General features: G+C 39.2%; 1 protein-coding gene across 4 annotated transcripts in view; it reads left to right on the top strand.

The window, feature by feature from the left end:
- The window catches only part of CDK6 (cyclin dependent kinase 6), a 141,668-nt gene that overhangs the window by 30,002 nt on the left and 99,587 nt on the right, over nt 1-12,079 (top strand). For all 4 annotated transcript variants that reach the window (XM_080383629.1, XM_080383630.1, XM_080383631.1 and 1 more), the window contains exon 3: nt 1,538-1,673. In XM_080383629.1, coding sequence (XP_080239755.1) covers nt 1,538-1,673 — 136 coding nt within the window. The remainder of the gene's footprint in view (nt 1-1,537; nt 1,674-12,079) is intronic.

The raw sequence follows: 12,079 nt of genomic DNA, 5'->3' as shown, positions 1-12,079 counted from the left end.
TCATCTGAAGTGAAACATACTGCTTTCTTAAACCTGGATTACAGTCTTCACAGATAGTTGTGCCAATTCTTATCTTCCCCTCTCCTGTGAAATATGTTGAGATTTAAGTTAAGAAGTAAAAACTCAGTACAAAGTGTTTTCCTAGTCTCTTTGTCAGATGTCCTCTTTATAAAGCAGTGACCCCCAAGGCTTTGTGCATGATCTGTTGTCTACAGATCCTGCATATAAACATACTGCATGTAAAGGCTTTAGTCCTTGGACAAAGAACAAAAATATTATTTGATAATGTTATCAGAAATCCTGCGCTTTGCACAGATACGTGTAATACAACAAAGTAACTGCCATGATGTTGACCAAAATAAGCAGCAGTATCAACACTAGTTTGGTTTGTTATCGATGATAGATCCTCAAGGTTAACCATATAGACTTTCTTCTCTGTAAGTATATTCATACATCTTCTAAATCTACTGTCACCTAATAAAAGCAGCGACTGACTTTTTACCTCAGTTCAGAGAGAAAGGCAATCTGATCTTTACAATTTAAAACTAACTAAATAAACACATTACTGAAGTATGTGAGCAGGGAGCAAGCCTCCTTCCATCTGTAAGATGGTTTCCTATTGCGATAGATTGTAGAAGTGAGACTTGAGGAAGGATAGTGAAAGTCACTGGCATGAGTATAGGTGTAAAACACAGAAGGATGAGTAGATGTTAGTGAAAAAGATAAAATGGTGATTAAAGCTGATATGATAGATGAAGTGGAGGAGGTGAGAAAAATAATAATTAAAAAGGAAAAACAATAGGAAATGGAGTACTCATATAGGAATGTAATGTTCTGAAGAGCTTTGCAAATTAGTTTGATGTTGTGCAACAAGGTGAAATGATAAAGAAATTCCAGTAAACAAATGACAGAAAGTGATGAGAGAAGAAATACATCTTAATAGTGGCATCTTGTACACAAAGCTTTTTTCCAGACTGTACCCTGACTCTGAAGATATTCTTTGTGTCCAGGAACTTGCAAGAGTAATCAGCAAAAAAAAATCTGTTTCTGTCAAGGGAGATTTAATTATTAAGCCATGTAATGGTGAACATGGAGTTATGTGGGAATAAACTGAGGTTGCAGGCAAATATCCTGTATATTTTTTCTCAAAAATGCTCCTTGCAATTTTTTTATTTTTAAATGACTGTAAGTGCTGCAGCATGGGATGTGGATAAATACCAAGTGATTTTCTGTGTTAACTCTAGTTGCTCTGTCCGTAAGTTATTTTCTTTCCATGTAATTATTTTACTTTGAACAGCTGATGAATTATTAATACTTAATCCTATTTCAGAATCTACATATGAAAGAGAGATACGATATTGATGTATCAGTAAATATTTGATTAATCAAGAGCTCAAAGATCGCTCTACTTTTGGAAAGCTCTTTCTTCCATTCTATATATTGTAAGAAATTTAAATAGACATGTATGAGCTGCAAGGTATGTATGTCTGTACCGGTTCCTGTATACTTACCTCCTCTTTTCTTTTCCTCCTCTCAGACTGTTTGATGTGTGCACCGTGTCACGAACAGACAGAGAGACCAAGTTAACATTAGTGTTTGAACACGTGGATCAAGACTTGACTACTTACTTGAATAAAGTTCCAGAGCCTGGAGTGCCTACTGAAACTATAAAGGTATTTAAGGAGAAAAATTTGGATATTATTTCAGAAAATATTAGATAGGAGGGGCAAAGAGGTAAATCACAAAGACAAACTGCATTTTGATTCCACAGGATTTTGTTATATCAAAATTGAGTAATGCCCAGCTTGGGACATGAGCTGCAGCACAAAGATCTGTTTTCATTAAGAGATGTAATCTCTTTGTGGAAATGTGCTTGGCTTTTTTTTCTCTTTTGGATTTACAAATCCCCTGAATCTCTACTGTTTTACCAAATGTAGCATTCCAAATCATTAAGAATGACCTTTGCTTGCTTGCAGCTGTAGGTAGGTGATTCCGTCATTGTTCAGTCCAAGACTACCTGAGCCTTCTCTAGAAGGTGTCTGGTAGAGTGCTGGATATTGTTAGAATGGATAAAATAGACCCTGTGCTCCTATCCCCTTCCCATTGCCTTTTGGTTCCCCAAGAAATTCCTTTCATGTCCCTCTTGCCAGAAAGGTTTCTGTATATTGCAAGAGCAGGACATGTTTCACTGCAGACCTGTAGTAAGCTCTGTGCAGAGCATGGGCTCAAGGATCGGGGTAGCCATGACCAGTTGCAGAAGCTTGGAAGGCTCTCAGTAACTACAGGATGATCATGAAGTTTTTCTATCGTGTTAGCTGATACTCTGCATCTGTAAGAGAGGACCTCTTCCCTGGATAGGACATGCTTGCATTATTGGTGCTAAAATATGTATACCAGCTCCTCTTCTGGGAATTTCACAGTGAAGTGCTACACTGAGGATCATAGCTTGAAACGTTTGACAAAATGTTTGCACCTGGGAAGAGAAGCAGAGGGACTGATGTTCCTACATTTTGACTGTATCTGTTTAATGTTTCTTTTGTTTTTTCTTTTTTCTTGAAGAGAAATAATTTATGCTTTCAGAGATGGACTCTTGCATTTGTATAAGTAATTTCTGGAAGTGTGTTGTGTCATCTCAGTCTGGCAAAAGTCCTGAAGGGAGGAAAAGAAAACATGAAACTTATCTGAAATTAGTTGTTTTGATTTTGGAGGGGGTTCTTTTCTTTGTTAAGAGCTTCAGACGTAGGAGTTGTTTGATCTTTTAGTATAAAATCAGACATAAAACTGATAAAGATCTTTTATTTTCTATTAAAGTCACAAATACATAACATCAGTCAGTTCCAGATACCATGGGTTTTGAGCAACCTTAGTGGATAAAATAGAATTTTTAAAAATGGATACAGCTTTGATTCAGTCCCAGCAAAAGGCTGGAATGTACGCTCCTGCATTTGAAGGACTCCTATGGTAATGCTTTTAGGGTTCTACTTCAAGGGCTTTGAAGCTACCTAAGGGAACTGTGTTTAACTAACACTGTGAAAATAATGTACAAGGTGACTTACGTATTATCTAACTAAATATATTGAGATGGATGGGAACTGAATGACTGAACGGCCAAGCCTCTGAAATCTCAGTTTGGAATATCTCTCGAGCTATGTTTCATTATAAAGGAAATAGAAGAGGTGAGCACTGGAGTAGAACATTTGTGATTTTCTAAAAGCCCGTTCTAAGTTTGCACGAGTAGATTGTAATATGTATGTGTGAACATACATTTCATGGAGTTCATATACTGGTAAAGGAAATAGTTATGTTTACTTTTGAAAAGCACTATTCTCCATATGTGGTTTACTAGTTTAACCGAGTTGATATATCTGATAATTTGGCAGAGAAATAGAGAAAAATTTTGCCACGCAGAAACAAGGAGGAGAAGCAATTCTGGTCTTTTATGTAGAGCGCAAGTTCCGCTGCAGCCAGTGACATTAGTGAGCGTAAAATTCAGTTTGCAGTACATACAGCTCTTTTTAAATGGGTGAGGAAAAATGTGAAATAGCTGGTTACTTGGTCATCACTTTTGATTTCAATATTTGCGTGGTAGCTGTTGTGTTATTTCTTGAATTCTGTTTGGCATGGGAAAAAAAAGAGAGAATCAGTTAACCTAAGTTGCACCCTGTTGCTTCACTATTTATGTGAAAACACCCAGTTTGTGGAGGTACTTTTGCTGATAGTCAGGGCTGATCACATGAGGAAGGGTCTGAAGGCTTATTGCTAATGCATTTTGATACCTTTCTAATGATGCAGTCTTTATGGATATTCCTGGTAGAAACTGAAGCAAAGTATAGTTCTCCTGGCTGCGGGAAAGTATTGCCATTTTGCAGCAACTGAGCATTTAACCCAGAGCACATAGATCATTAAATGACTAATCTGACTTTTTATAGTTTGGCTTTTGAGGTTAATATGGATTTGTACTTCATTTATTTTCCAGAATTGCGGACAATTTGTGTAGAGTATTTCCCCTCACCGCTAGCACAGTACAAAACAACTGCCAGCATTGTAAGACCATCTGTTAAAGTTCTGCATGTGTCAGCAACACAGAGGTGCCAAATGAGCCGAGTAAGCTCTGGATAGCTTGAAGGATCTAATATACACCTCTTTGGCACCATGGTGTAAAGTCAACATTTGTTAGAGGAACTTGAATGACATAAAATTACTATGAGGAGTATCAGCCCCGAAAGATCTTTTCTGTGTGAATTAACTACCATCATTACATACCATTTCGGGGAGGGATACTCAGCTTTTGCTGGTTTGGGACATGGTGGGGTTTATAGTTACCAGCTGTCAAGTAATATAAGTGACACTGGTACCATGTTAAGACTTTCCTTTCTGTTTAGCAGATAGTAGTGAGACTGCAGCAGTTCAGAGAAACTGACTGTATCAATCATTTAAACACAACTAAAGCTTTTGTCTTAATGCTGCTCAGCAGTGCCTTTCTAGTGTCTAAAGCCCTGCAGCTGGGGTCACCCCAGAGGGTATTTTAGGAACATATCCACAGGTGCCCATAAAATGATAGAAGAGAAGCAGTTTCCCTTTGAGGCATTGCCTGGTTGTGGGAAAACTTACCGGGGATGCAGGGCAGACATGCTCACTTCCCATCCCTGTCACCAGGAACAGGAATGCTGTAGTCCATTTCTGCGGCTATAGCTCTGGCTACTGAGTTCTAGGTTATTCTGGACAGAAGTATTTTAAATCCTCTTTGCTGAATCACTTCCATTATTTTTTAATGACTATGCTTTGGGCTGGAGGGATGGAGAACACAATTCCAAATACTCATGGACATGGCATCCACCTTTAAAAAAGAACTATGTTCAAGACCTTAATCTAATTAATATGCCTTTGTAACTACTGGATTATAGTCCTGCCCAGCCTTGCTGCCTTCCTCTGTCAGACCCAATTAATGTGTTCCATACGGGATGAATCAGAACCAGCAATGTCAACATCTTCCTTCTTTCCTCTCTACCCATTATCTTCTCCCTTCTTTTCTTCCTGGGATATCTTTAACTTTAGGGCAGTTTACATGGAAATGGAAGGTATGAGTTCAGTTTCCTTAGGACACAGCTGTTAGTCATGGACCGGTCTTTGGTAATGTTAATGGTCTTAGCAGTTGAGCCTCCAAGAGACTTGGCTCATTAGGAACTTTTGTTAGTTGACATAAGGGTAGTGGAAATGGGAATGACATGTCTCTGCCAGAGAAAGATTAAAAAAAAAAAAAAGAATAGTTAACAGGCCAGGCCAGTAAAGTATTTTGTTGTGTTAATCTTTGGGACTGAAGCATGTTTAACCTGAGTCATCTCATTTTGATGAGATGCTTGTTAGGCTGGCATGGGTTTTTTGATCCTAAAGGATTTGGTTATGGATATGGTTGTTATAAAACTAATTACATTTTTAATACAGAAATCATGTCCATGCAAACAAGTTGCTGTTTATTGATTTAAGCTATTGCAATGTACATAACAGTATTTAGCTTTAAATTAATATGTGCATGTGATGACTTGGTATATAGAGCTTTAAATTAAGTTGTTTAGGAATCAGTCTTTGAAGTTCCCTCCAGTCAGCTTCTTCTGCTGGGCCAAGGAGTCTGTTAGAATGAGAGGGGATAACAAACTGTTCCCAAGGTTCTTTAATTTTGGTAATGAACAAAGTTAACTTTGTAAGTTAACTTTGCAAGGTACGTAATTGTAAGTAAACTTGCAGCTTCTTGCAATAGTTTTCTTACAACTGATGAGAACTTAGCCTGCCCAGGCTACACGTGCTGACTGGACTGTGCCTGTTTCAATCTGACAGTCACCATGGGAGGGAACAGAACAAAGGTCTGCGGTATAGCAGGTGTGTACGTTACCTGTCATGAGATGTTAGAAGAGCTGGGAATGTCCTTTTACCCAGGTCTGTGATCGGTACATCTTTGTGGTATTCCCCCCAGCCTGGATCAGGGCAGCCAAATCGCAGAGAGAGCTGGGTGTAAGGTATATCCTTTTCTCTGGTGTTTCCTGGTTTCTCACCCAAGTGAATCGCTTCTGTAGGTATTACTCTGTTTCTCCTTTGCACAGGAAGCGGAGATCTCCATCTGATTCTGGGATCCAGATTTTGCTATTTAGATATCTAAAATTTAGGAAGTACAGCAATGAACCTAATTTTATTTTGTGGATTTATTTGATAGTAGCCCATAAATTGAATTTTAAAATATTACCCCCAGTGCTAGAATAAATGTTGCTGTGTGCCCCTGTGCATTTCCTGTAACTTACATTACCTGCTACCAAACCACGCAGACTGCTCACATCTTTGCAAAACTCTTAGAAAATTAATATGAAGATGTTGCTTCTCAGAAAGCAAACCAGTGTTCAGTGCTGTGAGGTGAGTCATCAGCCATCTGCCACGGTTGTACCTACTCAGTCAAACACGTATGAGATGTGGAGCAGATGTCACACAATCATGCAATTCTGAAAACAACAAGATATTCCAGGAAAACAGATTCACCAGTACTAAGAGTCTTCAGAGTGTGGCCATATTTAACAACATCAAAGTTAAAAGTTACTAAAAAAAGAGCCAGCTCAAATTAGTAAGAAAGATACTAAGAGAAGAGCTGTTACTAACATTTTCCTGTCAGTACTTTTGTAGTGAAGAAAGAAGCAAAACATAGTGAGGAATTTAGAGTCCACAAATAATGGATCAGTCCCCAGCTGATATAAGAGGTGTGAATCCATTAGCTTCAGTGAAATGATGCCCATTCACAGCTGCTAAGGATCCCGTTCTTTGTGGAGTATTTTGCAATACATTTTGTTCTGAATCTGTGTTATGAATTAAAGAGTTGTCACTATAAATAAATGAAAAGCAAAAGGACTGACTGAACTGATATATTATTATGAGATTATTTTTTTTTCTCTCTGTTATCCTACTACCAGAGGTTGGAACTGCTACACGGAAGGGTAGCCGGAGAGAGCAGGTGCCCTACACAAAAGGCAGCTCTGAAGGAACTAAACCTTAAAAAGAGGATATTCTCCAAAGTGTTGTGGTTCCATCTGTTGCAGGTGGTGTCATTTCTCTCCCATACTGCGCTGCTTGTAGGGACACAGCCGCATCTCCTTTGGTGCGGTGGGGCAGGGTAGTCATGTACAGCCTGACTGAGAGGCTAGGAGGAGTCATGATTTGAACAAGGGGACTGCTGAGCACAGAATGCTACAAAAGAAAATGTTGTATCTGTACCATGGCTTCTTTATCTTGGGCCTTTTTACAGTCAGTGTACAGCCACTGCTTTTGATTATGATGGCATTAAATATCTCCAAATCTCTACCATTTCCAAATTCAAATGCAAACATTTTAAAACTGATGATAATATATATGGGGTTTTTTGCAGCGCTGTAGCCCGGGACTGCCCAGACCTCCATTGCTTGCAAACTGAGAGCTCATAAAAATGTGAGGCACTCCAATAATTTTAAATCACTTCATCCTGACTAGAGTAATTTAAAATCATTGGAGCGCTTCACATTTTTTCAGTTGTTCCAGTTTGGAAAGCAGTCAAGCAACACTGTAGCATAATGCCTGAAAGCAACCTGCCTGAAATAATAATTTTAGTCTTTCAAAACAATGACACTGAATTAGAAATGTCACTGTGAAAAGATTTCTACCAAGGACTCTCTAAATAGTCATCTAAACCTACTTTTCTTTTACGGCCCAAACTCTCAAGGCAGCAGTAGAGTCCAGTAGGGCCCTAAGGGACACATCCTTTCTGAAGTCAGAAGGAAGCTATTGTTTTCAGTAGATGGAGGGCCAGAAATCATCTTTATTGAGAAAGTCAAAGGGAATTAAGAAACTGGAGAGATTCTGAATTGTGGGCAGGGATGGAGTTTGAGCCTTTGGTGGAACAGAATTTATGATCAAGACGTTGCAAAACTGCAGTATTACAAACACTGGAAGTGAATTGTTGCTATCAGCTCGTTTCGTTTATGTTAAATCTGCAGAGCTGGATGCTGATGTGATGCAAAAAAGAGCGCATGGATCCTCTGATTCCCTTGAGATGCTCTCGGATTATTAGTAGTACTGGTGTTTTGCTATTGGAACATCAATGTGGTAGCAATTGCTATGTGAAATGCTTTGATGACAGTGGAAGAAAGAGAGAAAGCACGTGGTAGAAAAAATGCTCAGGCAGGTGTAAAAGCGGGGCTAGACTGCCAGGCAGCATGTCAGAAACAGTGCTGTACTGTTCTGCAGGAAGCCAGTGGCAGTTCCTTGGAGTGGGGAGTAGTTTTGAGATGCTTTCCTTTGTCTCGTGGCAGTGGTGTATAGTTGCAACTTGCTGTGCAAGTAAATCCTGCCTCAGTGATCAGCAGAAGTGTCAGTCATGTTTTCAGCGTCTTTCTCTTCATCAAAAACGAGATGCCACAGTTAGAGCAATTAAGAGAAAGCTGTTGCAGCTTGAGGTGCACATAGAGCACTGACAGAACAATAGACTGAAATGTTTGGGCTTACCCATGTTCTAAATTTTGCTTATAAACCATGTTACTTTTGAGAAGTAATTTGAAGGTCGGACTGCAGAGGTGAGATAAAGTAGAGACCTTCCAAGAGCCATTCTTGATTTTTGTGGGGGCAGGTAGGAATCGCTTTCTTAATAGTAGTTTCTGCACTGGAAGGAAATCAGGCCCCTGTCCCTCTGCATACCCTAAAACTGTAGTTCACCCCAAAACAAGCACACAGAGATGGGGAAGAGGAGACAGGAGGACACAAATCGTGACAAGGTAGATATTTGGGAAACCTGGCCAATGTATTTTTTCTTGTTGAATTCCAGATTCTAAGGGTTGAACTCAGCTGATCTGGGACGAGAAGCATTGTGGCAGGGTATCTTTCCCATCTCAGCCAACCCGAGTTATTGCAGCTCAGATTCTGTATACTAGAATGTTCACTAAGTGTCCGTATTTATTCGCAGGAAATATACAGCTGTAGTGTAAAGTAATTCAAACGTTGGCCACAGGCAACTCATAGCTTATATAATATAATATAATCAAATTAGTTATTTCTTTATAAAACTGTTTTCTCTATTCCACCCCAAGAGAAATGTAATACTCTTGCACTAGCTCTATACTCTCCTTTTATGCCAGTGAATAAGCAGGTTATTTCATCCCACAGTAAAAATTAATTTGAAGCACGTTACCTTGGTGGCACACAGATTTAATCAAGATATGTTGTGTTTGTTTCTTTTTCAGATTTATTTAGCTTATGCCAGAGAACTAAGTCCCGTACAAATGAATAGGCATGTTTTGTATGGCATGTTTTCGTATGTAGGACTTAAAATTAACTTTAAGAATTTTAAAATTACTATATATAGAGAGAGGGACATAAACACACATGCATTTATACACATAATTATTGCAAAAGTCCTCTAACATTTGCAGAAAAAGTGTTGCTATTTGAGCAAGTGGGAGAAAGGGAAACTTAATGGTCATCATTCTACTGTCTATGAAGTTCATGATCTCAAAATAACTGTGGGCCTGAAGAGGCCAGAACTGGCAACTCAGATGCTTAGAGAAGAGTCAAAAGTACAGTACACAAGGGGTAGCACCAGTCGTCCTCCTGTGCCTAGGGAGTGGTTTGGTGTATATTGTCTTTCTATGTATACACGTGTATGCTTGTGTCTTTGTATGTATACACATGTCTGTCTGCTGATTCCCAGGGTCCATCCCACAGGTTTGTGTTTCAGCTCAACATCCGATATATCTGAGCTGGAATAAGGGCTGTTACAGTCATAGGGAAGGAATAAAATGGGACCCAGCCAAGGCTGCATCTTTCCCTTCTATTCGGTGTTGGATCAGAGACACATGGAGACCCCCCCATCCCACCTGCCCCTGCAGATACCAGAATAGACATTGTTCCTCCCTGCTCCCCACCCTCTGTCCATCAGGGACAAAACTGCAGAGAAGCACCAGCCAGCCACTACACTCTGCTGCTGAAGCAACCAAAGCCAAAACCCTCTGACACTTAGAGAGCTTCTAGTGATTTCAGCTCACTGTTCTCTGCCTGTGCTAATCCCATTTTTCCAAGCCCTTCTTCATTCCACCCTTTCCCTTCCACCTTAATTTTTTCACCCTGCTTTCACTCTGTATTTACCCTGTGTAGCACTCTTCTCTCCTTTCCCTCCCTCCAGAACTTTTCTCTCCGTCACTTTTCTTTCCATTTTGCTTATCCCCTCCTAACTGACTCTATTCCCATAAAAAAGTACTATCATGGAACTCTCACACTGTTTCTACACCTGGGGTCTGTCTTGTTCATTTTATTTGTGAGCTTTTAATGGAAGAGGCTGTGTGAAAACCCTTGGCTCTATAGTGCCCACCATAACAGGTCCTCCTTTTTGGCTGGCCTTTACACAATACCTTGTTAAACATGAGTCATAATCAGATCCTACAACAGCATTATTTGTCTAAAATAGTGCTTCTCCTCTGCTTTGCTTTCCCCATCACAGCCACTTCACACGTTTACACAACTGCTTCCTTTATACATCAGTGCTCTGTAATCAGCGTATGGTTCATATTACAGGTTTATCAGGTTTCAAAGTGGAATAAAACAAGCTTTATTCCATTTTGAGAATATCCTTCTTTTTAAGAAGTCCAAACAAAGACACGCATTATTAGTAAGTTTGCAAGCAGCTGCCAGAAGACAGAAAATTTAGAATGAAAACACAAGTGAAATAACAAAAATACTGTTTGTTGTTTGCTCTTGGTGCAACAGCAAGGGAAAATATTTAGAAATTAAATTGATTAATTTATTTGTAGTTTTAATAAAGCAGACATAGTTTTGTAATATTTGCCAGTGTCAATACTCCAGCACACAACTATGGGTCAAATCCTTCTGTGGTGTAACTATGGGTTTCTTAGGGTTCCTCCAGGGGTGAGTGTGGTGCAATGCTATTAGCATCAGTTAGCAAGCAGCCTTTCATTTGTTTTCATGCAAAGCCTGAACAGTTTGCAATTAAGAAAGAGCAAATTACAAAGGCTCAAGCTCCTAGATCAAATCTGTGCTTAATTTTTGGGTTGGAAGCCTTATCCAAAGACTCCTAAACATCAGTATTTTAGGTTCTTCTTCTCTGATATTGTTACTGTTATACAGCACTACCACTTATGTCAGTATACATAAAACATTTAAACTCGTACTGGAATATATACCTGAAACCTCTGGTTCAACTTCAGACCTTAAAGGAGAAATCCCAAAGGGAGCAGAGGCTCTGCTGCAGCAAAACACTTAAGCTTCTGCTTAATTTTATGTAAAGAGATTGCTCCGGCTTTAAAAGAAGTGTGGTTGAAAGACTGCTAATTAGAGGAGCTAGCAGAAGGCAATCAGTTGTTACTCCATACCCTACTAACCTGATGAATTCCAAAGTTAGAGCAAAGAAGAATTGAAACCATTGTTTCCGTAGTCTCAGATTAGTCATAAACATGCATTTTGTTTCTTTTTAAATGCTTTGTCAGAGCAAGGAAGTAGCCTTCCCTCAAAACTTACGTGTAAGCAATGTGTGCCTTTGGAACCAGACTCCTGACTAGTCACAAGTGTGTCACAGTTGGGGATCATGGTAAACTGACTCAGCAATGGAAAAGGGCTCCAGAGGGCCACAGGTTTGAATGACTGGTTTATTTCTTTTTTCATTAATATCATATCTGTTCTGGCCACAGAATTCATCCTGCTTGCCTTCTTTGAAGATCGTGATCCTTGGAGAATACCCATTTAAAAGAAGAAGCTAGATTTTACCATCATGGCCAACATATTAGAAGCCAGTGCATTATATCATTATTAATGTTGAACAGTGTCTTATACCATGAAGGGCCAATTGAAATTAGTGGCTTAGCTGCAAAGAAAGTTACTGCTCAACAGTTTTCACTTTCTAAATATGTGACTTTACAAACAGCGCTATAAAAATTCTAAGTATTTCTAAAATGTCCCATTTCTTTGGTCTATGCAATAGGAAGCATTGCACTGTAACTTTAAAATGCCAAAAATAATCAAGAAGACATGTTAGTGATCTCTTAAGAGTGTTTAATTTCCAAGCCAATAA

This window comes from Falco punctatus (assembly GCF_963210335.1).
Source record: "Falco punctatus genome assembly, chromosome: 4".
NCBI classification, from domain to species: Eukaryota; Metazoa; Chordata; class Aves; order Falconiformes; family Falconidae; genus Falco; species Falco punctatus.
The sequence above is the reverse complement of the archived record's forward strand: the minus strand, read 5'-3'. Positions and strand labels throughout refer to the sequence as shown.